At 49.0% G+C, this 27,202-nt stretch overlaps 12 protein-coding genes; 5 read left to right on the top strand and 7 right to left on the bottom strand.

Moving 5' to 3' along the window:
* Positions 1 to 221: 221 nt before the first annotated feature.
* FFUJ_08824 (uncharacterized protein) lies at positions 222 to 1,767 on the top strand (the record flags this gene model as incomplete). XM_023580431.1 has 3 exons in its annotated part: positions 222 to 726; positions 782 to 1,244; positions 1,296 to 1,767. The coding sequence occupies 3 exons, from the start codon at positions 222 to 224 to the stop codon at positions 1,765 to 1,767; spliced, it is 1,440 nt and encodes a 479-aa protein (XP_023433207.1).
* A 289-nt stretch (positions 1,768 to 2,056) lies between these two features.
* Positions 2,057 to 3,256, bottom strand: FFUJ_08825 (uncharacterized protein; the record flags this gene model as incomplete). Its single annotated transcript, XM_023580430.1, has 1 exon — positions 2,057 to 3,256. The coding sequence occupies one exon, from the start codon at positions 3,254 to 3,256 to the stop codon at positions 2,057 to 2,059; it is 1,200 nt and encodes a 399-aa protein (XP_023433206.1).
* A 582-nt stretch (positions 3,257 to 3,838) lies between these two features.
* On the top strand, positions 3,839 to 4,192 carry FFUJ_08826 (related to ethanolamine utilization protein (EutQ); the record flags this gene model as incomplete). Its single annotated transcript, XM_023580429.1, has 1 exon — positions 3,839 to 4,192. The coding sequence occupies one exon, from the start codon at positions 3,839 to 3,841 to the stop codon at positions 4,190 to 4,192; it is 354 nt and encodes a 117-aa protein (XP_023433205.1).
* A 149-nt stretch (positions 4,193 to 4,341) lies between these two features.
* On the bottom strand, positions 4,342 to 6,372 carry FFUJ_08827 (uncharacterized protein; the record flags this gene model as incomplete). XM_023580427.1 has 2 exons in its annotated part: positions 4,342 to 6,219; positions 6,265 to 6,372. 2 exons carry the CDS (start codon positions 6,370 to 6,372, stop codon positions 4,342 to 4,344), a joined length of 1,986 nt encoding a protein of 661 aa, XP_023433204.1.
* Positions 6,373 to 7,601: 1,229 nt separating this feature from the next.
* Positions 7,602 to 9,155, bottom strand: FFUJ_08828 (related to monooxygenase; the record flags this gene model as incomplete). XM_023580426.1 has 3 exons in its annotated part: positions 7,602 to 8,327; positions 8,375 to 8,948; positions 9,016 to 9,155. 3 exons carry the CDS (start codon positions 9,153 to 9,155, stop codon positions 7,602 to 7,604), a joined length of 1,440 nt encoding a protein of 479 aa, XP_023433203.1.
* A 739-nt stretch (positions 9,156 to 9,894) lies between these two features.
* Positions 9,895 to 10,554, bottom strand: FFUJ_08829 (uncharacterized protein; the record flags this gene model as incomplete). Its single annotated transcript, XM_023580425.1, has 1 exon — positions 9,895 to 10,554. One exon carries the CDS (start codon positions 10,552 to 10,554, stop codon positions 9,895 to 9,897), a length of 660 nt encoding a protein of 219 aa, XP_023433202.1.
* Positions 10,555 to 12,976: 2,422 nt separating this feature from the next.
* FFUJ_08830 (uncharacterized protein) lies at positions 12,977 to 13,884 on the top strand (the record flags this gene model as incomplete). XM_023580424.1 has 4 exons in its annotated part: positions 12,977 to 13,070; positions 13,197 to 13,571; positions 13,617 to 13,698; positions 13,746 to 13,884. 4 exons carry the CDS (start codon positions 12,977 to 12,979, stop codon positions 13,882 to 13,884), a joined length of 690 nt encoding a protein of 229 aa, XP_023433938.1.
* A 708-nt stretch (positions 13,885 to 14,592) lies between these two features.
* On the bottom strand, positions 14,593 to 16,668 carry FFUJ_08831 (M-like protein; the record flags this gene model as incomplete). Its single annotated transcript, XM_023580423.1, has 1 exon — positions 14,593 to 16,668. The coding sequence occupies one exon, from the start codon at positions 16,666 to 16,668 to the stop codon at positions 14,593 to 14,595; it is 2,076 nt and encodes a 691-aa protein (XP_023433201.1).
* Positions 16,669 to 16,954: 286 nt separating this feature from the next.
* Positions 16,955 to 19,394, top strand: FFUJ_08832 (probable ATP-dependent RNA helicase; the record flags this gene model as incomplete). XM_023580422.1 has 2 exons in its annotated part: positions 16,955 to 17,083; positions 17,136 to 19,394. 2 exons carry the CDS (start codon positions 16,955 to 16,957, stop codon positions 19,392 to 19,394), a joined length of 2,388 nt encoding a protein of 795 aa, XP_023433200.1.
* Positions 19,395 to 19,743: 349 nt separating this feature from the next.
* FFUJ_08833 (uncharacterized protein) lies at positions 19,744 to 22,890 on the bottom strand (the record flags this gene model as incomplete). XM_023580421.1 has 2 exons in its annotated part: positions 19,744 to 22,523; positions 22,569 to 22,890. The coding sequence occupies 2 exons, from the start codon at positions 22,888 to 22,890 to the stop codon at positions 19,744 to 19,746; spliced, it is 3,102 nt and encodes a 1,033-aa protein (XP_023433199.1).
* Positions 22,891 to 24,594: 1,704 nt separating this feature from the next.
* FFUJ_08834 (probable UDP-glucose 4-epimerase Gal10) lies at positions 24,595 to 25,956 on the top strand (the record flags this gene model as incomplete). XM_023580420.1 has 4 exons in its annotated part: positions 24,595 to 24,623; positions 24,769 to 24,979; positions 25,053 to 25,503; positions 25,553 to 25,956. The coding sequence occupies 4 exons, from the start codon at positions 24,595 to 24,597 to the stop codon at positions 25,954 to 25,956; spliced, it is 1,095 nt and encodes a 364-aa protein (XP_023433198.1).
* Positions 25,957 to 26,125: 169 nt separating this feature from the next.
* On the bottom strand, positions 26,126 to 27,163 carry FFUJ_08835 (related to NADPH2:quinone reductase; the record flags this gene model as incomplete). XM_023580419.1 has 2 exons in its annotated part: positions 26,126 to 26,380; positions 26,429 to 27,163. The coding sequence occupies 2 exons, from the start codon at positions 27,161 to 27,163 to the stop codon at positions 26,126 to 26,128; spliced, it is 990 nt and encodes a 329-aa protein (XP_023433197.1).
* Positions 27,164 to 27,202: the final 39 nt, after the last annotated feature.

The raw sequence follows: 27,202 nt of genomic DNA, 5'->3' as shown, positions 1-27,202 counted from the left end.
CGCTCTCATTCGACCATCCCAAAAGGGTTATGTTAACCCGCAGGCGGTCCTCGAAATGTAACCAGATTTGGGCTTCGCTGGCGTTTATCTTGACGATATGCTTGACGCAGAAGCAAGGTATGGCATAAAGAAAAAGAAGGCAGCTGTGTAGATGATTGTGACTCTGTAACTAATTACTCTATACCATTGTTTGTCTGTCTGTGAAGGATACGTCTTTCATCATGCTTGTCTTTTCGGAGAGTCTTCATCCTTATACGGTTCATACTGTACTTGTTGTATCGTTTTGTGCCACTGCTTGTGTGTGTTTGGGCCTCTTGGCTCATGCTCTTGTGTACAAGCGAAAGGCTCTCAATCGATATGCGTATCCATCATCTCCCCCACCAGAACCTGTAAAGAAGACTGCTCCAGTGGACTATACTACTGTTTACCCTCCATCGCAAAGACACGCTCTGCCTGAGATATCGCCTGACTTTGGCTCTGGCGATGTTGACCTGTGTGTGGCATCAAAGCCTCTTCTGAGGTTGGACGAGGACTATCGTCATGCCAATCCCAGCACATTCAACTTCACCAGCTTCAGCGTTGGAGAGATCCGACGACTTGGAGACTTCCCTGACTATGCAAAACTGTCTGGTGTTCCTCTACCAGAGCCATTAAAGAGCTTCAATGTCGACAAGGCAATGCCGAGACCATATCGTCCATTCCGGTGGGCTTATCATCAGACCATGTGTAAGTGCCACTCCATCGCCCCAATACAGCGACGAATGGCTAACACCAGTTGAAGCGCTGAAGAAGATGGACCCAGATTTCTGGCTAGAGATAGAGAACACATATCGCGAACGCGTCGCCCAGCGACAAACCCTCTACGCAAAGCACGGCAAAGATGTCCTCCAGGCCTTACCTGGCTCTGAGCTAGCATGTAAAGAGCTCATGGAGATGGTCATTCAGTTCCTCTGTGCGAGATACCCCCAGGCATTCGAACTCCACGGTAAAGTATTTGTCAACCACATTCTGGCAGTCAAGGAAGATCTTGATCAGACCGAGCCTCTAATCTTCCTTCTCAATCACGTCCCTGAGGATTTCGCACTCACATTACGAGATCCTGCGACAGGACGGTATTGCTTCAGAGCTGGTGTGATTTGTTCCTCTGTTGGGTGGAAGCTGAGTGAGAAGATTGGACTGGGATTGCCCGAGATACATGCCCCAGTGCCTGATTACAAGGAAAAGATGGAGTTTAGCATGGACCGGTACGTCAACTTGAACACTGCCATCTAAATACGTTGCTAATGGAATGGCAGATTCTTCACTAAAATGCCCACCAACAGCCCCATCCAGCGCGGATCCTGGGGTCTCGAAGTCGGTCAGCCGCTCTTCATCCCCGCCGAAGACCCCGAGTTCAAGATTCGAGAAGTTCAAAACCCGTCTCTTACCGAGGAAGACATTTCTCTTCGAGTTGACTGGCAGACCCTGCGTCGCTTACCTCTTTCAGGCGCTATCGTCTTCAACTTCAAGGCCTTATTCACACCAATGACTGAGTTTAGAGATGAGCCGTACGTTCCCTCTCTGGTCTTGAAGGTGTTGAATGAGGGGAAGGAGAATATTATGAAGTATAAGGGGACGTGGCATGTTGAGCATATTACGAAGCCGACGCTGAGGAAATGGGAGAGGGAGCAGATTGAGAAGGGGTTGATCCCTAAGGATTGGGAGGTTACTACATTGGCGGAGAACCCGTTCTTCCCTGGATGGGAGAGGAAGTGGACTGTCAATTAAGTAAAGCAGTAGATTTGGAGATCTTATATAGCGAGTTTAATTTATTTCTGGACAATTACAAGCTCTGAGCTCGATATCTTGTGATGGCTTCATTCTACAAGTTGGTCACATAGCTGGGCAACAGAGACTGCCTCAGAAGCCTGGGTCTAGTATCAGCAATGAGTGTTTTCTTTCGCTGTGAGAATCTTGACTGTAAGAGCTCAAATAAAAACTTCATTTCTGGCTCCTCCATCTATCGAAATAATGCGTAACAGACATAAGATTGCTCTATCAACTCAGGAATGACCATCTACCAAGGGTACTTCCTAATCTCACCCTCCTTCTCGACATCCAACCCCCTCGCCAACTGCTTCTCATGCTCTCTATCAAGATACTCCAACAGCACCTCACCATACTTCTGCTTGCCCTTATAGTTCGCAACCTTGTCATCCCAACTCCTCACCGCACTCGCCAACCTCCCCGGAACGTAATCCTCCTGCGCAATCTCCGTCACAGGGTGAAAATACGTACGAATGGTAAAAACCACACCTCCAGTCTTTGGCAACCGACGGAGAGACTGTCGCTCAGACCGAAACATGTGGTGCTCAACAGCTCTATCCTTCTCAGCGGTGCTCCAGCTCACAGAGGGTGCGTCTTCATTGCCGATACTCCAGCTCCAGGCTAGACTTTCGTCGACTTGGATGAAGTAGTTGTTGCGGTTGTAGACTGTTTCTGGGCGAAGGCGCTTGAAAAACTTGCACATTCCGGTCTCGAGCTTTTCCTTGAAATGGGGGACGTCGCCTGAGGTGTGGATGTCGGAGAGGGACATGCCGTATTTGTCTGAAAGACGCCAGAAACCAGCGAGGAGAATAGCACCGGCGAGGAGATAGTATTGACCATCGGGACGTTCGATCATGATCGCGAGATCGTCTTGGATGAGACGCGAGCAGATGGCCATAGGGTCCTCAGCTAGTGGGCGCTCAACAATGTTAAAGTCTTCGCCTGACCATTTGTTCTTGATCCCAACAGCTGTCCGTTCAAAAAGACTTGGATATCTCGCAGGGAGGTAATCAGCCAACTCCTGCAGAAGCTCAATAGCAGCAGGATACGCATCAGGATGCGTATCAACACACTTGGTCCCTCTCTCCTTGATCCTCGCAGCTTTATCAGCGTGGTATTTCGGATAGTGATTATCCAGCTCAATCCACTCCTCTACGGGACATGTGCGCAGACCCATGGTGACTTGGTAGTTGGGGCCATAGCGGAATGCTCTGTAGGGGAGGGGCTTGGTCTTTTCGATGGACCAGTTGGGGTAGGGGTCTGGGATGGGGGTCTTGTAGTCGCTGGGTTGGTAGTTTGATGATACGGGAGGGAGCTTGCTTTTGTAGCGGAAGCTTTTGCGGCTTTGGATGATGTCGTTGAGCTTGTAGCCGAGAAGGGCGAGGCTTGATATGATGCTGAGGAGTATGACGGCTTCATGAGGGCCGAAGGAGGATAATGAAGAGTCCATGATGATCTGGACAAGAGAAGTACTACCTTGAGATGCAAGTAAGTACAATAGAAGTTGCTTTTGCTGTGGAACAACCGTGTAAGTCAACACATTTATACACAACCTCAGCACACTTAGCAGCCATACCACTCATTTTAACCCACCATCCCACTATCACTCACTCCCGTACCAACAAGTTACGTATCTATCATTTCACAAACCGGAAATCGCTTCTCCAAACGGACGCTCCACGCCCCGCGACCTCCGCTCCCGAGAACCCCACCCATCTTGGACCCTCCGGGCAACTTGACCCAAATAGGAAAAACCATGCTATCGCCATCTTATCATTCCCCGCAACCAGTCCGGTAACATTGCTCCAAAGAGGGAATGAATGTTTTGGTGATGGTTAACCTCGCCGCTTATGTGTGAAACTAAAGCAAGTAAGTATCTCGAGGAAGAATGAGGCTTGAGAGATGGGTATATGAAAGGGTCTTTTCCTCGATTGTCTGTATCTAGCATCAAGCAATCTACTTGCATCTCAAACACTCCATCTCTTCACTCAAACAAACCCTTAATAAGTCAATCTCCAAAAGAACTATCAAAATGGCCTCCTTCAAACACTTCGCCCAAGCCCAATCCAAATTCGAGATCCCCCCTCTCTCAGGCGGAAACACCTTCATCGGCGACATCCACTCCACGCCCGAGGGCGCTGAGAAGCCCCTGGCCATGGGCCTTTTCCGCGTCAACAAGGGCGAGCCTCTCACATACACATACAAGTACGACGAGTGCAAAATCATCCTCGAGGGCAACTTTGTCATTGAGGACTCGACGGGCCAAAAGGTCGAGGCCAAGGCTGGGGATGTGTTTTATATCCCCAATGGCGCCACGCTGACTTTCTCTTCGCCGGATACGGGGTTGGCGTTTTATACTGGTGCGCGAAAGATGGGCGATCTATAGATGGAAGGGCTTGGAAAGCGGGATCTGATAGATTAGAATACTTCATATATGAAGCTCTCAATTAAGCCAATAAACCAAGTTGAACTCATACTGTGATATCTCGCTATAAACTCCAAACATTGATCCAATAAACAATTTCATTTACAATTCTACCCAAACATTGATCTCAAGTTGTTATCCTCCATCACATCCACCCAATGCACCGAAGCCGACCCAGGTGCTTCGCTATCATAAGCGTCCCATATAGCCTTGATCAGCTCCTTCGCCATCATAACCGGTTTCGGCGGTAAACTGCTCTCCAACATGTTCAGCCGACCGGTGATGAAATGCCGAGCGTTGCTAATATCGAGCGACATGCGGGATATTAAGTTGGCAGGTGGCGGTGAAGTGCCCAGCATGTCCATAGAGAAGGGATCTGTCTGGAAGCTTGACGAGCCGATGGCTGCATCGAACGAAGAGGTAGAAATGTCGAGCATCGTTGTAGTATCGTAGCGAAGACCAGTACTCGCGGTGATGTATAGCAACGGTTGGATACAGCGTGTGCCAGAGTTGGGCGGAATATGCTCCAAAACATTAACAAGGCGAAGACTCAACGGGATAATCCACTCCTCCCAAGGAATATGTCGACTATTCGCATGCACAGAATCAGTCGGTAGTCGTAAAGCCACCAGATCAGGGAAAGTCTGATACAGCTGCAGCAACGCAGCAAGTTTATAAGCCTCAGCGACCTGCGCAAGATGAAGCGACGGCGTTCGATAATCTCCCGTGTTAGCAACACAAAGGGTATTCTGGAACTCAAGCCCCAGGAGCTTCTCCTCCAACCGTTGCGCCTCTTGGATCTCCTCCAAAGCGCGCTGGAAATCCCGCCCTGTTTCTTTGGGCAGTTTGAGATTGCGTCGGAAGCTTCGGCAGAGCCTTATCGCTTGTGCGAAGAGCTGAGAAGCGAGCGGGGAAATGCCAGTCCACGGGTGCGGTGAGTTGTCCACGTATCGCTCGGCTAGTTGCATTGAGGAATCGGTTTGAGGGCCTGTGACTGGATCGTCGGTGTCGAGAGCTGTATCGTCTTGGTGAACTGCGGCAAGGAGCATTTCGCAGTATGTTAGACTCCTGTTGAAATATGATAAGAGTTCCAGGTCTTTTGCTGAGAGAGATGAAATACGTCGGTTAAGGCGGTTCAAGATCTTGCGAGCTGATCGGAAGAATGGTAGGCCTAGTTGTCGAGCATCGACCCAACACACCGTCGTTCCCAGACAAAACAGCGAGAATAATGCGCCAGCGGGCATATTATCCGCAGCTGGGTTCTGGATAATCTCTTCAGCTTCTGAAAGCACTGATCCAGTAGCTGCTTGCAGGAAATACATAGCCGATTGCTTCATGTGCGGTAATCGCGTAGATAAGAATCCAGCAGACATGCTCTGTAATGAACTAAACACAGATTGAGAACTCGTACATAGCTCGAGAGCGAGTTTCCGATTGAGGTTAAAGTCTGAGTCGAAACCAGACCATAACGTGCAGACTTGCTCGAACCAGTTGCTGATGAGGAGGGACGAAGTGTCGGTTATAAGTCCAACAGTGAGCGGCGTTCCCTCGAAATATTGAGATTCATTCGTCTGTGTAAGAGCCTGAGAAGTCATTTCGACATTCTGAACCGTCATATCGCTTGTATTCTCTTCAACAATGGAATTCGACCGTGCAAAGATATCCGACTCGGTACAAGAACTCGTAGTCCAGCTCGCGTCACCAAGAATTGAAGTGTTATCCTCAATAGGCAACTCCTCAGCCAGCGCTGGAGCAAGTGGCTCTAGTGGGATGTCGAATACCGCCGAAGGTGTCGCTACGAATGACGGTTCGGGTTGAATAGTCGAACTTCTTCGCGAAGAGGTTGGTGAAGCTGGGGCCGCGAACTCGAAGTTTACCTCGCCTGGTTGATGCTTGAACGACCATTTAAACTCTTTCCAGTAACCACCGCATTTGACACCTTTTCGAATACATCTCAGACACTCAGGTCTTGTCTCATCGCATTTTGTCTAGATGGTCAGTATGCGATATCACAACAAGCAGAATGAACCTACATGCTTAGCCTTGCAAGTAACACAACCCGAGCGAGACCGTGGATTAGGACCATTCTTTGTCTTTGACGCTCTTCTGCAATTTGGCTTTGTTGATGTTTTCGTCTGCATTTTGCATGTTTCTCACTTTGAGAAAAGCGTAGAGGCTGGAGCTGTGAAATGAAAAAGGAGTGAAGATCGTCCTCTCAAGAACATGGAGGTGTTGGTCCTTAATGGGGATTCGAGAACGGGACATGGGGGGCCTGGGCGTGGCAACGTATCTCCAGGCCCTGGACCATTGGACGAGATAAAAAAACGCGGGGAAGTGCATCACTATCAGCCGCTAATAGACGCTAATTCTTGGGTTCACTGTGACGACGTAACGCTGATAAGAGGTGAAGCTATTGGTTTCTGTCGAGAGATAGGCTTTGGAAGCCGAGATGAGACATATACGTCTGAGCGATCCTCTGAACATTCTGCCTAACGAACAGTTTGTATTATATTGAGGTCAATGTACTGTAAGATGCTGTTTTCCGTGGAAACAGAAACTATACGTCCATATCCCGGGTCGCATTCTAGAGCTCAAGTGGACATTTGGTGGAGTCAAGCATCGATCCCGATACTCCACCAACTCGCATCTCGGCACTCGCTTATCATACCCAGCTACGATAAGAATTCAACATTCAAAGCTCAACTACCTATCATAACAATAACATTAAACATCTCAACGCTTCTTATCATCTCAGAACCTAGACTTTCACATCCTCAAAACTCATGCCAGAAAGCTTCCAGAAGTCAAGGCTCACTATCCATCTCCGGCAAGATGCGGGGTGCACACCCAAACCGCATGCTCACTAATGAACGCCTCGTCCTCTGTTTCGTGCCACTCTATCCGCCAGGTTTCGAGAGGCTCGATCGTGGCAAGCTATTACTAAATGGAAATTCATTGCCGGCATGTCAAGTTCATGACATCCCCTGGGAGCTCCACACTGAAAATCCGGGGATGGGGTAAGCTTTACGGATACCGACGTCAATCCATTGAAACTAAGCTGTTTACCCCTGGAAATACATGCTATATAGTGGTCTTCTAGAGCCTTTATTCGACCTTTCACTCTCCAGGAGTATATAGACCCACAGCCCGCCCGCATCGATGGTACTTAAAAAAAGGGAGAAAAGACAAGGCGTGAAACCTTTACAGCACCTTGAACTCATCAGTACGTAATCTTTATAAATGTCCAACTTGATAGTTCGTAATAGTCAGTTTTATGGCTTTTTGACTGGTACGGTTTCTATATTGCTCGCTCTATCTCTACTTCTAGGTCTAAAAAACACAATATCCGACCTAAAACTCAACAAGTCTATCACAGCCTCGCCTTCACACCATCCTGTTCAAGATCCCCCTTGGCCTTTGCATTCCACCTCCTCCACAAACCCTTCCTTAACTCCGTACCCTCTATGAAATTTCTAAACCACTCTCTCCTAAACTTGGGCAACTTGCGTCCCACCCCTGGCTCACCTTCACCAGCCAACTCCCTCACCGCCTCAAAGTAATCCTCAAAGTCCGGAAACACAACAGAGAACTTTGGCCCATCGCCGTGTGTCTGTATCCTCTCATCCTCCCACTTCTGCATCTCCTCCTGCGAAGGCACCTTCGCTCGGGCCGCGAGGATACGAGCTGCGTAGACGGCTTGCCACTCGAAGATCTTGAACGTGAGACCAGCGCCTACTGCACCCACGAAGAGAAGCGTGGGGTCTTTGTGCCATACGATGTGTTGGTACAGACCTGGTACGCGGTTGTTGCGGACGGGGAGGGAGGGCAGAAATGGAAGGGTCCAGCTGTAGCCTGTGCCGAAGATGATGTGGTCTACATCTGCAACACTGGTTCCGTCGATGAAGTGCACTGTTCGGTTGACCACTTTGGCGATGGATGGATGTTGCTGGATCTTGGGGTGGTCGAATGCTACGTCGCCGAAGAAGACGTTTGTGGTGTGGCCGATGGTTACACAATGGATGGGTGATTTGGCTGTGTCGATGAGATCAACTGCGATATCCGCCGCTGATACAGAAGCACCCACAACAACGACTCTCTACACGCGAATTAGCACAATCACAGCCTCAAGGTGACGCAACTCACCTTGTCGTGAAAAGAGTCTCGCCCTCGGAAGTGCTTGCTGTGCACTACACTCCCCGGCCTCGTCTTCTCAAACTGCTCCAAGCCCTCGACAGCTGGGATATACGGCACCCAATAATGACCACTCGCCACAACCACAGCATCAAAGGTCTCGCTCCACCAGTAATCCTGCTTCTTTCCCTCCTTTCTCAACACAACCTTCCACTCATCGCCCGTCTTCTCAACGTGTTCCACAGTGGTGTTGTATGAGATGAGATCTTCGTAGTGATTACGATGCAAGATGCCTGCGATGTAGTCACGCATGACTTTCCAGTGGCGGAAGGGTGTGTTGGGGCCGTGCATCCCGATTGATCTCTCACTGCGGATTTCGGGGATGGGCTCCTGTGTGTATTCCATGGTGGATGTGTCCACGTTGGTTTCTAGGTAGGGATACAGAGATGATTCCTCATGGCGTGGTTGTGTAGACTTGGGAAGAAGTGTTGGTAAAGTCTCTGGGATAGGCAGTTGCTCGTCTGCTGTACGATCTGCAAGCTTTGCCAGATTCGAGGTTGTTGGAGGTTGAGTTGTATCACCAATCCTTTCATTGTCAGATCCAATTCTCTCACAATATACTTTAGTAGTTCACTAGAAATCTTATAACTCACCAACATCCTCCAGGTCCTTCACGGCGTTCAAAAACCCTGATAAGATCAAACGTCTTCTCTTGCGCCAGAGCATCAACCGCAATGGCACCCGCTGGCCCGGCGCCGATGACCGCCACACGTTTTACACGAGGTACAGACATGGTAACAGCTCAATGCAGAAAACAGCGCAAGTGTAACCATAAACCAAGCGCAAGACACAGAAATTTGGTATATGCGACAAGTGAGAGAGGCGAAATACAGAAAAAGAAAGGATTTAAAGTCCTTTTGTCGTTGAGTCGGAGGATTTTAGCGGCCGATATGCTCCACATGCGGCACGTTTGTCAGACCAGACCCTTGATTGTGCCTCAGATGCGATATATCACGCCATAGCAAGGGTTGTGATGTATACATCTCCGATTTGTTGCAGAGGTGTAATTGAGTTTATGTCATGGGATTGTTCGTATGAGATTTATGGATTCTAACGCCATTTCTCGATCTGCCGAGTTCTAGACAGAGGATTTGAAGGTTTCGGGAATAGTGACCCTGATAAGCATGATAAAGTTTACAGTAAGAGTTCTCGTTTATATTGAAGATCAGTACGATGAGTCTATCATCAGTACTATAGCCTACAGAACACAGACCAGGCACATTCGCACTGCCTTGTCCCCAGCGCTAACAGTAAACGTCAAAACTCAAAAGCAATGGTATTGAAGGTATAAACTGCATAACCAGATGCATCGCAAAAAAACATCGCCATGATCCATCATCGTGCAACACGCCCTCCCAACTCCAGAAGATCAACCATCTTGAAAACGACCCCAGATGCAAACAAACCATCAACGCCACGCAGAACAGACACAACAGACGTAACTTTTCATCAAACCCATAGCTCATCAACAACTAAACAATAGCCCCATACTGTCTAAACGATGCGCGCGAAGATGGCCCAACAGATTGTTCAGGTCGATACTCCTCAGGTCCGTATCGTTCCAACTCTCTTAGCCAAGCATTCATCCTCGCCTTCTTGTCATCGCCCAGGCTTCCATACTCATGCGCAGCCCAATCCTCCTCACTCAAGCTCCACAGCGTCAGATGCTCAAAGATAGCCATGACAGCAGAGATGACAATAACCGCGATCGGATTCCCCCAATCATCAGACCACGCAGCGTAGAATATCAGCACAAACGCATCGAGCGCATCGCTGAACAGATTGGTCGCAAGCGCACGGGTCACTTCGCGACGAGCAGCCGAGTCCGTCGCAGCGTTTGTAGTGTCGCTCGTGTACAAAAGACCCGAGAGGAGAATATCGCGGATGCCGATTAGACTGGCGAGCATATACGCTGAACCATCGGGTGCGATGTCGAGGGCCCAGAGGCCGAAGCGTGGGTATGCTATCAGCGAGACACCGCGGGCGAAACGGGCGAGAGAGAAAGTCGTGATGGCGAAGCGCTGAACATGGTTCGCTGCTGTAGGGGCAGGAGGAGGAGGTTGCTCATATGGCGATGCGATGGCTGTGGGCGTGGAGATGGGAAGTAGAGGAGAATTCGAATGTGGCGGCATTGCCTTGATTATTTTGGTTTGGTTCAGGCCGTCTCGTCACAGTAGGAGTAGATATTAGATGACGTTGGAGGATTTGGGTCAACGAGCTCAAAATTATCACGGACTTGTATTAAAAAGACGATGAAAAAGTAGAAAGCAGGAAGACCTAGGAGAAACGGGAGGAGAGCTACGAGTAATATGAATACCATAATGACACACAAGACGCAAGGCGCAACGAGATATTATCTTCCAAGGTCTTGTAAGACCCATGCCTAGCACCAAAAAAATCCCATCAAGCTCACGCGTTTCCCCACAGATAAAGTGGCGTTTCGTTTTAGAGGGTGATGACCCCCAAATCCAAATCCGCTCCCCTCCATCACGATCTCGATGCGACGCAGCCTTGGGAACTTTAGCTCCGACAGTCGGTGAGAGAAGAATGAGTGATGGATGATGAAGCTGGGTGCTTGGGGAGGGGATGATCGTTCTGCAATAGGGGTCCTTCAGTGGCGATGAATCATGGATGGTGCATTGTATGTGTCGTCTACTTTGCTTCTATTCTACTGTAAATGACTCTGTAAATTATGTTAGATGTGATTTGAGTGAGTGCTGGCCATGAACTGGTGGAGATAAGACGATATCATCATCCCACTCTGACCTGCTTATGATCAAACCACTGCAGAGCAAACCTCCCCCGTGTTCCTCTGCTTCGACAGGCGCTTTCAAGGGGTCGCACATCAGCCTCTCTCGATGCGACCTCGATCACACCCTCATTAATACAAAGAGGGTTGCTAGCATGCATCGCGTCTCTCCCGCCTCTGAGCGGGGAAGAGCTCAGAGCTACTGTATATCTGACTCGCGACAGGGATTAGCTAGGTGATTTCCCAGCCTTCTCTAGTCTCCCGGTGTCTGTAGGCATGGAAATGGTTGTTTTTCTTAACTTGAATTGTACTGCGATGGTGTTGTCGTATATTGCTTTAGGTCTTGTGCATAACAGATCAACAGCCTCGCCTCACAAGTCCACCGCTCTAACTGCATTCAAAGAGTTCCATTTGATCGGTCAAGCCTTAGCATCGCGACTTTTGACTTGGTGTTGTGACTATCAGACGGAAACGGCAGCTAGAGAACCGGATCGTGCGGGATATCCCACCCTTTTTCACCATCACGCGGACAGATCTCTTATCTCTATCTTACACAGCGGCCAACCAAGGAGCTTCACTCGTTCGCACACACTTGCAACACAATGCATCGATATTTTATCGTAAACGCGCAATGTGCACTGCATGCATATGTGCAGTGCATATGAGGAGGGGGAACACTGGCATTGTAATACGGTCATGCTGGCGAATTGTCCATAAATAGTTTGATGCAGATGGCGGTTCTGAAATGGCCTTGATACAGATCGAGTTTTATTAGAGGTCTGTGTTTTGAGTCAGGTTGACAAAGTAACCTCGCCATTCAAACAACTCAAAGAGTCATGGCCATTTACGCCTTGACTTGGTTAACCACTTTAATGGAATTTCGTAAAATTAGGTAGCTTGCGACTACGCCTTTTGCTGGTCCAGACCCAGGATTTCGGATGCAGTTATCCCTGTCATTTCTTAACTGAATGGTGAAATGTCACTTGAAGTGCAATCTTTGAACTGTCTCAGCCATGCTGCAATATCGCCAACCGTGTGCACTATAACCAGCCGTAGTGACATATCAGCAAATGACAAGAAAACACCGACATGAATACCCAATGCAGTGGCTTGCATCGTCATATCCAAGCTACCTAGACTTAAGATACTCTGTAATCCGTACTGCAACTGCACTCATACCCCAGCACTCGCTTCTCCCCGTCAGATCTATCTCCCGATCTCGCCAACTCTATTTCCTCACCTCGCTTCAAACTCTCACGCCAGTATCTCACCCATCTCCATAAGTTACTCGAATCCGAAAACCTCGGACATCTACTCAAACCCCGAAGTCAAATCTAACCGTGAATAGTACCTCGCTCGTGCCGTGTCAACTGGCATGTTCTCAACGCCAAGGGGTCCAGATCAGGCACTAGCCTTGCAGCGCCGAGGACGTCAGAATTGCCAAAGAGACAATTCCAAAGGATGCTTTTACAGTACAGCTTCTGCGTAAACGGGCAAGTCAAAAGATGAGCTACTCACGGGAGACCTATCCTGTTTCGTCAGTGTAAGTTGACATGTTACGCAATTTATCATGATCAAGGGTCTTCTTCCCTCTTGTCTCTTGTGTTTTTGGAACCTATCACATTTGCAGTAGAAGAAGCCAAACAGGCCATTCTGGTAGTCTGTCATTGGATGTTTTACCCGGTTGTGCATATTCTCGTGGTTTTTTGTTCTCTCCCCCTCATCCTGTGAGGGAGTATTTATAGTGGATGCTGTCCCGAGGAATCGAGGCGCATTGTGATAGTTGGAAGAAAAACGGCAAAGACATGGGTGCTCACGATACAGAAGGTAAAAGGGCGAGTCCGAGGAGTAGCCCTCCATTACAAGAAAAGTCAGATCTGACGGGGCATGATGAACAAGGTATGAGGGTGACATTTACTTTGGAGCATTGAGTAGAAAGGGGACGTTGAGTTGAGATTGAAAGAGTCAGAAAATAGATGCAATGAGTCGCACAAGACAATCGTATGACAGCTAACACCACTGCAGATACAGATCCATCCCCCTATGATAACCAAGGCCTCTTACACGGCAACGCAGTAATCGAAGCCGGCGGCAGCGACGAAGACGGTGAATTCTCCGCCAGCGACTTTGATCCTGACGATTCATCAAGTCTTCGCTCCTCCTCAACATCCATAAGCTCCAGTATTCTCGAACACAGCTACCAAAACGGTCGTCGATATCATCGCTATCGCCATGGCCGATATCCCTTGCCGAACGATGAGGCAGAGCAGAATCGTGAAGATATGCTTCATGCGATGATGTTGGAGGCTACAGATGGACGGTTATTTTATGCGCCGATAGATGAGAATCCGCAGAGGATAGCGGACTTGGGGACTGGTACGGGGATATGGGCTATTGAGAGTATGTGAAAAGATTGAGCCAGAGAGATGATGCTAATGCCGTTAGTTGGTGAGAAATATCCAAGTGCTGAAGTATTGGGATTGGATCTAAGTCCAATACAACCGACATGGGTACCTCCAAACGTCAAGTAAGTCATGTTCACATATACACATATTCTCAAGTCTAACTGGACAGATTTTATGTGGACGATATCGAAGACGAATGGCTCAACGGCGATGACTTTGACTTTGTTCATCTCCGTAACATGATCCCAATCCTCAAATCGCCTGTAACCCTCCTCAAGCAAGTTTATGCGCAAGTCCACCCCTTCTAAGCCCAACGTACCTCTAATAATACCAGAAACATGAAACCCGGTGCCTGGGTCGAACTCCAAGACGTAGACGGCCAAGTCCACACAGACGACAATAGCATTCCCGACGATTGGCCCCTCAAACGCTTCACAGAGATCATCCTCCAAGCATTCGCCCTCTACGAAACGAACGCACACGCCGCTGTATTCGGAGCTCAATATCTCGCTGAAGCAGGATTTGTTAATATTAAGCACAATTACATTAAATTACCTTATGGGACATGGCCAAAAGACAAGTAAGTCACATCACCTACTGAGAGTAGTGTTGCTAATAGTGGTAGGGTCATGAGATTGGTGGGCATGTATTATCGAACTGCATGTGAGGAGTTCTTCCCGGCGATTGGGAACTTGCATTTTCCGCAGCTGGGCTGGGGTAAGGATGAGATGGAGGTGTTTTTTTGCAGAGTGTAGACAGTCCATGAGGGATCCGAATGTTCATGCTTATGGGAAGATGCATTTTTGGAGTGGGCAGAAGCCATTGAAAGCATAGAGTGGCTTGATAATGGGATCTACAGAACCGTGATGAGAAATGTTGAAATATTATGTATCGAGGATCATGTTTCAGCGTTGGTGCAAGAGAGGAACTTAACAGTATATGCTTCATGATTTATGCCATCAAATACCACTTTTTAACCCAACTCCAATATAACCAGATATACAGAATCTATTACATTACCTCCGTCCCTTCTTAGCCTTCTTACTTCTAGGCTCCTCATCTCCTCCCTCAGCATTTCTTCTCTTCTTCCTACCCTCCTCGAGCAACTTCTGCATACCCTCCGTGGCCTTGAACTTGGGATTCGAAGGATCAATAGCATACTCGTGACTCTCAAACACAGCCTTGAAACGATCATCGTCAACGTCCATGCTAAAGTCCTCCTGCAGACCACCGCGAGATTCTTTCGCGAGGGCCTTCTTCTTGGCCTTGCCCTTCTTCTTCTTGGCTTTCTCGGCGCGGACGATCTCGTTCATGTCGAAGTGGTCCAGGTGATCAACTTGTTCTGCGTCCACGTCGGCCATGACCTTCTCGAGTTGTTTCTTCTGGGCTTTATTTTCGGCCTCAGCGGCTTCGCGGGCTTCTCGCTTCTTGAGACGGTCGGCTTTGCGGATGGAGGTCTTGGATGATGCTGCGGGATCTTCGGCGGCAGTGAAGAAGGGATCGTCGAATCCAAGGTCTTCTGTCTCACCCTCAGGAGCCTCAACAACCTCCTCTTCCTCCTCTTCGGCATCGGGGTCCTGGCCAGCACGTCGAGCTCGTGCAGCTTCACGCTTCTTCTCCTTGCGCTCCTTTTCCTTTCGGATGTACTTCTCAATTGTTGTCTCCTCCTCAGCTGTCTTCTTAGGTGCGCTCTCTGACAGAGCAGGGGTGAAAGTAATCTCCATGTCGCCTACGGGGGCGTTCTTGGAAGACTTGGTAGGTTCCTCAGATAGACCCAAGGCGGCGCGCATTTTCCGACGTGCCAACTCCTTCTTGGAAAGCTTGGGCTCGTCCTCTGCCTTTTCTTCAACGACCTCTTCTTCCTCTACGTCGTCATCTTCGCTGTCGCTTGCCAAGTATGCACGGAGATCGTTTTCTTCAATCTCGTTGCGACTACCACTAAAAGCGCGGTTGATAGACTCCTTGCGCGAAGCCTCCTCGGGATGCATGTCCCAGGTAAGCTTGACCTTGGAGCTTTGAAGGGCGTTTGTGACGAACTCAACAGGCTTGTATGACTCGGGAACCTTTTCGCACTCGTCTCTGGGCTCGTCATCGAAAGTAACATCGTCGGGAACGAATCGAAGGTCGAGAAAGTTGGAGGATGATTGGTACTCTCGTCCATCGACAGATTCGTAAAGCTTCTGCGCAACCGCTGGGCTTGAGCAGACCATGACAGCATAGTAGTATCGTAGGCGGTCGAGCTGGTAAGATCGCAGCGCATCGCTGTCAAAGTCCTGATCGTCACCCTCTTGGAGCAAACTCTTCTTGATTCGCTCGTCTCCATCCTCACTTTCCTCATCGCTGTCATCTGAATCATCGTCCGAGCCGTTCTTGGAGTTTTTGAACAATTCCTTTGGAGGTCCTTCAACTTCTTCCTGCTGCATGCGCTCCTTGCCAAATTCGCTAGGGTATACTGAAATCTTTTCGATCTTGCCACCAGTCTCAGGAAGGAAACTGTTGAAGAGAGCCATGAGGTCTGTGGATTTAACGTGGTCCCAGTCAAGATTGACAATGGCGATTCGATTCGTCACTTCTCCAGCCTCGACGTCGTTTTGCTCGTCTTGGAATCGCTGCATATCTCCTTCAGTATCGACTTGCGCGCCACCTTCTTCTTCGTCAGAGTCGGACTCTTCCTCCTCAGATTCAGAGTCATCTTCAGAAGATGAGAAGCCACCGCCTCGAGCAGGATCGTATTTCTCGTGCGCCTTTCGCAATTCTCGCTGAACGACTTCGTCATCGTCGACCTCGATGTCTTCTTCCTCCCCTCCCTCCTCCTCCTCCTCGTCTTCGTCTTCATCCTCCTCGCGGTACAGCCTTTGCAGAGCCTTCTTCTTGGAATCAGACTTTACTTTTCGGCCATATCGATCGACCTTGGCGGTAGCAGTGAACTCATCATCCTTGAGCATGCGCGAGAATCGCTTGTCGATTGTGGTTTTTGTCTGCTTCTTCGAGGGCAATCTGAATCGAGGATCGGTCTCGAAGTCGGCGAATCGCTGATCGGCGATTTGGCTCGCCGCAGGGGCAGCCTTCTTCGCTTTCTTATCGTTTTTCATATTATCTTAACGAAGCTAGTTGTGATGAATTCGCGAAGCTTGCTTGAGTGGAGGGGCAGAAAACAGTTGGTTTCAATTTTTTGGCGGTGAAACTTTTCTGCCATGGCGGTAAGCTTCTTCTGGTCAAGCGCCCCACAGTCGGCCATCGGTATCCCCAGGCGCCGGGCCTTTTCCAAAAAATTTCCAGAGACTTTGGACTTGGACTTCGATTTTGGTTTGCGCCAACGACAAGGTCTAGAGAACATCGCCTCAATTCTCTTCATCTATATCGTCGCGACTCCCCATAATGCCTCCTCATGCGCGACCTGGGCGAGGGCCTAAACCCCAAAAGAATGGTCGAACTGAGCAGCGCCAACAGAAGCGCAAGAGAGATCAAGAGGATCTTCAGCAGCTTGAACAACGAGTGAACGATTTGGTATGGGGATAAAATTTATGACAATCCTTTACTCTAGCTAATGCCATTTCAGGATCCCAAATCCGACGAAATCAAGAACTTTTCCCATCTTCCTCTCTCTGTACCGACCGCCACCGGCCTTGAAGCCGCACATTTCCAAACCCTTACCGATGTTCAAGCTCACGCCATTCCACTGGCTCTCAAGGGCAAAGATGTCATGGGAGCCGCCAAGACAGGAAGCGGGAAGACTCTAGCTTTCCTCGTTCCCGTTCTCGAGAAGCTCTACCGTGCTCAATGGACCGAATACGATGGACTAGGCGCCCTTATCATTTCTCCCACTCGAGAACTCGCAGTCCAGATCTTCGAGGTGCTTCGAAAGATTGGCAGAAACCATGTTTTCTCTGCAGGCTTGGTCATCGGTGGAAAGAGCTTGAAGGAAGAAGCGGAACGATTGGATCGAATGAATATCTTGATTTGCACACCTGGTCGAATGCTGCAGCATCTTGATCAGACGGCTGGTTTCGATGCCAACAACTTGCAGCTCTTGGTTCTGGACGAGGCAGATCGCATCATGGATATGGGTTTCCAACGTGATGTTGATGCGTTAGTCGAGCATCTGCCCAAATCACGACAAACACTCATGTTCAGTGCCACCCAGAGCAAGAAGGTCTCGGATCTTGCTCGTCTTAGTCTGAAGGACCCCGAATACGTCTCTGTTCACGAAGCAGCAGTTAGCGCCACCCCTACAAACCTCCAACAGCACTACATCATCACACCTTTGACAGAGAAACTCGACACATTATATGGTTTCATCAAGGCCAATTTGAAGAGCAAGATTATTGTCTTTCTGAGCTCAGGCAAACAAGTTCGATTTGTATACGAGAGTTTCCGTCATCTTCAGCCAGGTATTCCTCTACTACATCTTCACGGTCGCCAGAAGCAAATTGCGCGAATGGAGATTACAAACAGATTCACAGCTGCGAAGCAATCGTGTTTGTTTGCGACAGATGTCGTAGCGCGAGGAATTGATTTCCCTGCCGTTGACTGGGTTATTCAGGCCGATTGTCCTGAGGATGTAGATACATATATCCACCGAGTTGGAAGAACAGCTCGATACCAGAGCAATGGTCGAGCTGTGCTTTTCCTCGACCCTAGCGAAGAGCCAGGAATGTTGAAGAAGCTTGAGCAGAAAAAGATCCCCATACAAAAAGTGAATGTCAAGGAGAAGAAAAAGAAGAGTATCAAGGATCAACTGCAAAGCATGTGCTTCCAGAACCCAGATCTGAAGTATCTTGGCCAGAAGGCATTTATCAGTTACACGCGGTCAATCCATTTACAAAGAGATAAGGATGTTTTCAAGTTCAACAAACTAGATCTTGATGGCTTCGCTGCTAGTCTTGGTCTCCCTGGTACACCACAGGTCAAGTTCAGAAAGGGCGAGGATATCAAGAAAATAAAGAATGCTCCCCGTGCTGGCATGTCTAGCGACTCTGAGATGGAAGAAGATGGCGAGAAGTCAAAGAAAAAGAACGAGGTGCGCACAAAGTACGACAAGATGTTTGAGCGAACAAATCAAGACGTTCTGTCAAGTCACTACAACAAGCTTGTGCTTGATGGCGATGAGAAGGCGGATGATGACGACGGCGATTTCTTGTCGGTCAAGAGAGTGCTGAAGGATGATGAGCTAGACGACGAGGCAAACAACGCTTTCAAGAGCACAGCAAAGATCATTGATGGTCTAGGTGGTGAAGAACCATTCGTGGTCGACTCAAAACGTCGTGAGAAGGCTCTCAAGTCAAAGAAGAAGATGCTCAAGTTCAAGGGCAACTCTACCAAAGTTGTATTCGACGATGAAGGTAACGCTCATGCTATCTACGAGCTTAAGGACGAGGACGACTTCGTGGGAGAGGGTCCAGCCGAAGAACAGCGTCGCAAATTCGTCGAGGACGAGACATCGCGTGTTCGCGAGGCAGATGTGGACGACAAGGCTCTCGCCAAGCAAAAGCGTCGCGAGAAGAGAGAAAAGCGCAAGGCGGCCGAGAGAGCAGAGCGCATGGGCATTGTATCAGACGACGACGGCGACGCACCCATGCTGCACAACGCAGACGACGGCGAAGATCCTCTTGCACTTATGCGTTCGCTGCCAATGGGCGGCGATAGATCAGACAGCGAGGAAGACCGCGAACCGCCCAAGAAGAGAGCCAAGAAGTGGTTTGAGGACGACTCGGAGGACGAGAAGAAGAGCAGGGGCAAAGGAAAGGTTATCAAGGTGCAGGACGAGCCGGAGACTTTGGAGGATCTCGAGGCGCTTGCTACTGGATTGCTGGATTAAGGAGGTGGATGGGCTTGATACCCTTTGGAGCCTTGTATATAGGGATAGACAAAAGTTGCGAATTAAAATGTACAGGGTTAATGTTCAAGTTTACGCTCATGAAGTATCTGTTTTCAAAGTTGATCTATGCTGTCGTCAGAAACGTCATGATTAATTTGTAAATAGCACAATTCTCAGCAAAAGTTATCTAGTCCCCCCATACCAGCTCCACGCTTCAATGCTTTGCGTATAATTCACACTTCCATACAAGACTATGTACATGAACCAATCACTTATCCCAACGCCCAGAAAGCACAATGAAGTCTAAACTGCGCCAACAGATTCATTCATCCGCTGGTTTTAACAGCAGCTATTCCACCACGTTTCCAAATAATCGAATGCGATAAAAGCACGTATGGTCTACCGCGCCGTAATTGCCCATGGATCGAACGACGATCTGATCTGTGCCAATTCCGAGGTTGGAGAACTGATCTTTGATGTGCTGTACGTGTACGCCGTCATTTAACTCGTTTCCGACATACTCAAAATCGCTGATCTTGACGAATTGGTCAGAGAGGGGAACAGACACGTTCCGATTCGTCGTGTCGTCCCTGAACCAGTTGGCTGTTATGGCAAAGACCTGATCACGCTCCATTTTGTCTTCGAATCTAGCAAAGACTTCGATCTGTCGCGGTCGAGCCAGTGGATCTGTTGTGGCGTTCTTATTAATGTGTTCGATGACAATATCAGTGGGAACAACCAGATGGCCAAGATGAACGGAGATTCTGGCACCGTGGTATCGTCCGCTACCGTCGATGTCATGGACTGAGCAAAAGCAGTCTCCTTCATCTTGCCAAGGGAGAAGTGCTGCCGCGGCAGGGAGAGGATGTAAGCCAGAGATGCCACGCTTCAAGGCTTCTTCAGTAGCGATGCCCTTCTTCCATGGGTCCCATACACTTGTCGTGAGAGAGTTATCAATGGTAGCCCCAGCACCAACTGCAAAGAAGTTGACCTGGTGCTTGAGGCGCGTGTTCCAGTCTTCGTGAATCTTTGCCTTGGCACCAACTCCGAGGACTTCGTCCGATATAGTCTGGACAACGATCTCTCGAATGAGCTTCCTCATCTCAGCGTCTGATGTTCCCTGTGGAGCCATCAATTGTGCAGTACGAATCGACTCTTGAATATGAGTCAACATATCCGACTTTAGCTCTTGGAGCTCAGCTTGAACTGTTGTCTGATGGGTTGCCAATTCATTCCTAAGATGCTTTATGAATTCGCTTCGAGTAACAACTGTCTGGTTCTGCTTGCCAAGTTGTTCATTGACAATCTGGGCGATTTTCTTGTCGAATCCAGCTCCTGATCCAGCAGCTTTTGTCTTAGCCATTGCCTTTTCAATGAGCGGCTCGAGAATCTTGTTGTTGTTCTTGAACCATTTGTCCCAGAAAGTAGGCAGCTTCTCTTCAATGCCGCTGTCGACCACTTTTGTGAGCTTCGCCTGGAAATCTTTGTCTTTACCGAGTCCAGCCACAATAGCCTTCCACTGCTTTTCCGTGGAGATCTCGAAGTTTCCACCCTTCTTCTTCATGTTCAAAAAGCTCCCACTCTCTTTCAGATAATCTTGAAGACCATGGTAGAACTGTTGAGGAATAGATGGTTTTCCATTGACGGTTTCCATGGTGATAAATTGAGGGAGTTTTGCTTCCAGCTTCTCGAGACTTTTCTTCTGGTCACTGAGTTTTGACGTCAGCTTCTTAACTGCCTTTTTTACTTCATCCGTAAGTTGAATGTTGTTAATGGGAGTCTCTGCAAAGACATCATGCTCATCGTCATCTCTACTCCAGGAAGGCCATGAGGGCATTGAGAAGGATGGCATCATGTCTCCGACGTTGTGAACAAAGCCAGAAGGGTTCGGGATGTGGAAATCACCTAAGCCAAAGCTTGGAATGCTCGGTAGAGATGGTTTCACAGCTCCCATGCCTGAGTAGAGGAAGACTCCCAAAAGCAAGCTAACACCGACCATGAGAACAGTATAGACAACTCCTTCGATCTGAGAACCTCGGATTTGAATACCAGATAATCTGTCGAGAAAATTGACGAAATTATCCATAATCTTGTCGACCAACCATACGACAGATTGTAGATATGTCATGGGGTTTAGTAATTTCCACCAATCCGTAGGGCCACCATTGTTGTATTGATCATCGTCAAAATCGTCAAAGTCATCGTCTCCACGCCGTCTCCAGATCAGATTAAATGGCCAGAGTGTTGATAACCAAGCAATCTGTTCCCGATACCATTGACGCCACGGCTCTATTTGGGGCGCTCGTTCTCTCTCGGCTCTCTCGGCTCGTTCACGAGCAATTTGATCCTCTGCTTCTTGAATTTCTCGCTGAATGTCCTGGACACGCTCTTGTGTATCATGGGGAATTTGACGGGTCTTTTCAAATGCGCTTGATTGCGAAGCAGGCCTATCGACTCTAGAAAAAAGGCTCTGTCCTCCGCTTGTTCTTTGATCTCTCCTCTCAGGAGCAGCCTGTCGAGATAGCTGTTGTGCTGTCTGTCGACGGCTTGGGTTGGCCGTTGTACGTGTAGAAGTCTTCTTTGTGATTGTACGTGCCTTTCTCGCATTGCCTCCATATCGGGTTTCCCTCTCGATATCGTCTTGATCGCTTCCAGCAGAGCTTTCACTCTGCTCGCTATCTTCCACTGGTGGGGGATTTCGAGGCCAGGGCTGACTTTGTCGGGTTTTGTTTGGGGCTGGTGTGTTCGCCGAAGTCCTGCTACGAGTAGGAGGCGCATCTCTCCTTTCCGGCTCGTCTTCTTCTGGTTCACGCGATTGCTGCCGTGTTTGTCTCGGTACTTCGAGTGATGTTTGTAGGGTATCCCTAGGTCTACTGGGCTGCGTCTCAAGATTGTGTTGCTCGCTTAGACGAGATGGCTGTAGGCTGCGCTGTACAGACGTATCTCGCTGAGCTCGAGGATTTAGGTTGGGGGCAGCAAGCTGTCTTTCTGTACTTGCTGACAAGGATGGCACCGGTCCTATTGTTGCATCTTCGTAGTATTCACTTTCCAACCCAAAGCTTCGTGAGCTATCATCATCTCTCTCAATCGCTAATTGCTGAACATTGCCTGTTGCTGAGCGTAATGTATCTATTCCATGTTAGACTTGTCGAGAGCAATGTCCATGTCACTCACTGTCTCTTGATGGACCCGCGTCATCTGCCCTTGAGGACGCTGCCCTTGGCTTTGCTGGCCGAACAAAGTCTTCCTCATCATCGACGTTATTTGCAAGGGCTTGATTGACGGCACTGCCCAAATCCATGCGCTGCAGACCAGCTCCCACTTTCGGTGGTGGCTCAGCACCCGAGCCATATGTGTACTGCCTCCGTGTACTGGGCGTTCCTTGCAGGGCCGGTAAATGGGGCCTCACCAACGTATTCGGCGGCTCATTCGTAGATTGTTGCTCGGGCTCCCGGCTTGTGAGGCGGGTAGTACGTCTGCTGACTCTGGGAGGCATGTTTGAGGTGGAATGTGAAGATTGAGTGAAGTTGGTGTGAACAGAGGATTGCAAAGTAAAAAGATTTCAGTTCGAAAGAAAGGGCGCCTTTTTGTTTCATGAAAGTGTCCGTTGTCGTTAAGATGAGGATGAGGCGTGAAAGTGGTCGTTCTTTGTTCTCTGAGATGAAAATAGCAGCACTGACTTTGTGCGTCTACCACACAGACGTATAAAAGCAACACCAGCAAATAGCTCCCCGCCTCTAGTTGTGAATCACAAAGACAGGTTTGCCGTGTGCCAGCTTGGCTGGCCAATCTTAGCGCTGAGATGCAGTCAAACACAACAAAGAAACATGTTGGTGGCGGTGAGATTAGCAAACAATGAGTCCTGGCAGGTTTTGTCAAAAGTCTGGCGATGATGGCAGTGCAATAATTTTGGTATCGGCGATGAGTTCTTTTTGCTGGCTTGTTGAAATGCGTCTTTCTTTTTTTGTCGGTACTTCTTGTGATGCTATCGCGAAGATGCTGTATGAAGCCGACGCGATACGCGCCGAGGATTAGGCGGCGCAAATCGAGAGGCTGGTTGTACGTGATCACGTGCGCTGGCGTCGTACAAAATCTCCCAAATCACAGTAAAGCAGCATCAAGATTGGTTCAAGAAATTCAGCTTAATAGACCTCAGGCAGATGAACTGCCTTCTTAGTTTTCATTTTGCCTTTGTCAAATCAATGCCTGTTAAAGGGCGCCATCGTTCCGTATTCCGCTGCATCTGATCGAGACCAACTCAACTGCACTTAGCGTTATTACCCAGTGAAGAATCGAGACTCGTACTCACAGTCCATTAAAGTCTCGACTCTGAGCAAAGTGCAAGATAATTTCTCTGAATTTGTATGAAATGAGGAATATCGATTAGCATTCTCTAAGAATGTCTGCATTCCTTCAGATTCGTGGCCGATACGAGAAGCAATACGAAGTCTCAGAGTCGGGTTTAGCCATCTGAGAGAGCGCTATCAATGCATGGATACATAAGTTAGAGGAGTCATTATTCATGAGTGGACGACACCAAAAGTTTACTTCTCCCTTAATTGCCAACTACACGACGCGTTGTTTCTTAGAGTGCAGGTTGATTAATTACATCCATAATACAACAGAGCATGTCAGAGATATAATAAATATTACGAGGCCCGTACTCCACAAATACCCTGCCCGCCCACCATCGTCTCTTCGGTCAAGTTCAAGTCGGGTAAACCGTCGTTAATACGTACAAGGCCGTTGTATGGAGCGCATATTGTAAACTCGATTTTTTGAGTGTAACCCAATCGGGCCTATGCCATGCTGCGATATTATTTGCCACTCCTTCTCAATCATTCGACTCATTCTCGTGAGATCCGACATCGACAGTCTAGTCGTTGCTGAGACTTCAGCCTCAAGCCCCGAATAATCCTCCATGAGGCATGGGCATGTCAAGATCCTTGAAAGTCCCACCGCCATTAAATTAGCAGCGTCAATCACATCAGCACGAACCCCCTCCTTCTAATGAGCGAGCCTAGCGAGCCCAAAAAAACAGCTGCCCCGCCATCCCCGACAACTCCCCCCCTACCAATTCATTCATTGACCTTTAACCCCGCCATCCCTCAACGCAACCCGCCTCCTCGACTTCTTTTTGCTTTGTGTTTTTTTACCGCATTCTTGAATCGCTCAGTCAGAACAAAGAAATCCATTTAAAATGCCTGTTGGAACTGTTCTCGTCACCGGGTACGCCACTCAATCATCCCTTGCGACACTGACTCCTCCTATCTCTTACTGGTCTCGGACGTTGTCTTTGTTGTCGCAAGCTTCATGACGGATCATACGGTGTCGCAATGGACAAGGAAGCACCAGCTAACGATTGATCCTCCAGTGGTACCGGCTATATCGGCTCTTTCACCACTCTCGCCCTTCTTGAGCACGGCTACGATGTCGTTATCGTCGACTCCCTCTACAACTCTTCAGAGGTTGTCCTAGACCGTATCGAGCTGATCTGCGGTCGCCGACCTTCCTTCTACAAGGTCGATGTCACAGACGAGAAGGTCATCGACGAGGTCTTTGCCAAGCACCCTGCCATTGACAGCGTCATCCACTTTGCTGCTCTCAAGGCAAGTCACATGTCAACCAAGGCGATCATCTACGACTAACACCATCCAGGCTGTCGGAGAGTCTGGCGAGATCCCTCTCGAGTACTACCGTGTCAATGTCGGTGGCAGCATCTCTCTGCTCCGCTCCATGGAGCGCAACAACGTCAACAACATCGTCTTCTCCTCCTCCGCTACTGTCTACGGCGATGCTACTCGTTTCCCCAACATGATTCCTATCCCTGAGCACTGCCCCATTGGACCTACCAATACATACGGCCGCACCAAGTCCATGATCGAGGACGTTATCACCGACTTCATTAACGCCCAGCGAAGCAACTTGGAGAAGGCTGGTAAGGAGTTCAAGCAATGGAACGGTGCTCTGCTGCGATACTTCAACCCTTGTGGTGCTCACCCCACTGGTATCATGGGTGAGGACCCCGCTGGTGTTCCTTACAACCTGCTTCCCCTCCTCGGAAAGGTTGCTACTGGCGAACGTGAGAAGCTCTTGGTATTCGGCGATGGTGAGTTTTTCTATACCATAATTGCTGCGCATCTTCTAACATCTGGTAGACTACTCCTCTCGCGACGGTACTGCCATTCGAGACTACATTCACGTTGTTGACCTTGCCCGCGGCCACCTTGTCGCTCTTAACTACCTGCGCGAGAACCAGCCTGGTGTCAAGGCATGGAACCTGGGTTCCGGCCGTGGAAGCACTGTCTTTGAGATTATCAAGGCCTTCAGCAAGGTCGTTGGCCGCGATCTCCCCTACGAGGTCAAACCTCGACGACAAGGAGACGTTCTCGACCTTACTGCCAACCCGACCCTCGCCAACAAGGAGCTCAACTGGAAGACCGAGCTCACAATGGAGAAGGCCTGCGACGACCTCTGGAAATGGGTCAGCAACAACCCCAAGGGTTACCGACAAGATCCTCCCGCCGAGATGGTTGAGGCTGTCAAGTCTTCTAAAGCTTAAAAATAGAAATAATGATGACCGAGGCCACCCTTGTGCGAGCAGGCCTCTTGCAGTTTACGGAGCGAGATGAAAACTTCTTAAAAGATTTATGTTTTTTGGTCATGGTTGAACTATCCATATAGCATTATAGACAGACAGCGCATTGAAAATGAAAATAAAAAGGCTAGACTTAATCGATTTTAATGAGCAACTTTCCAATCGTCTTTCGGCTCTCAATGTCCTGGTGTGCCTGTGCCACGTCCTTGAGAGGGTACACTTTGTGAATGGTGAGTTCGAGCTTCTTGGCCTTGATGAGATCGAAGAGCTCGGATGTGTACTTTTCGAGATCAGCTCGCTCGGAGACGTAGCCGTTGACTACGGGGCGCATCAAGCGGACACACTTGGGTGTAAGTCGAAAGAGGCTCACGGGGTCCACGGCCCCAGACTATATTGTCGTTAGCTTGAGGTGCGAACGTTGTTGAAATACACTTACAGCATTGCCGAAGGAGATGAGGCTACCCTTGGCAGCAATCATCTCAAGATCTCCATCAAAGGTAACCTTGCCCACACCATCAAAGATAACATCCGCACCATGACCACCAGTGATCTCCTTAACCTTTGCAACAACATCATCATGAGAGTTGATAACCCACTCCGCACCATTCTTCTTCGCAAGCGCAAGCTTCTCCTCTGAACTAGCAGTACCAATGACCTTGGCACCGACAATTCGGAGCAGCTGAACAAGAAGAGTGCCTACACCTCCAGAGGCAGCGTGAACAAGAACCCATTGACCAGCCTTGACCTGACCAGCTTCACGGATGAAGGTCCATGCTGTGAGACCTTGGAGATAAGCGGCGACAGCTTGGTCAGTGGGAACCTCATCAGGAATTTTGACAGCGTCAGAAGCGTTGACGACACTGTACTCAGCGTATGCGCCCACAGTTCCCATGAAGACCACGCGCGTACCGTTCTCAAAGCCCTTGACAGAGGAGTGAGCGTCAACGACAGTACCAGCAGCTTCACGGCCAAGCGTAAGAGGAAATTGGGGCGCCTTGTAGAGACCACTTCGGAAGTACGTATCGATATAGTTCAAGCCCGCAATCTGATTCTTGACGAGGATCTGGCCCTCGCCAGCTTTAGGAACAGCAACATCGTTGAACTCAAGGACTTCAGTGCCGCCGTTCTTGTTAATCTGAACGGCCTTCATCTTGGGGGGTACAGGCGCCATTGTTGCTGTTGAGAAATGTGATGTTATTCTAGAGATTCG

The sequence above is a fragment of the Fusarium fujikuroi genome, chromosome FFUJ_chr07, assembly GCF_900079805.1.
Source record: "Fusarium fujikuroi IMI 58289 draft genome, chromosome FFUJ_chr07".
NCBI classification, from domain to species: Eukaryota; Fungi; Ascomycota; class Sordariomycetes; order Hypocreales; family Nectriaceae; genus Fusarium; species Fusarium fujikuroi.
The sequence above is the reverse complement of the archived record's forward strand: the minus strand, read 5'-3'. Positions and strand labels throughout refer to the sequence as shown.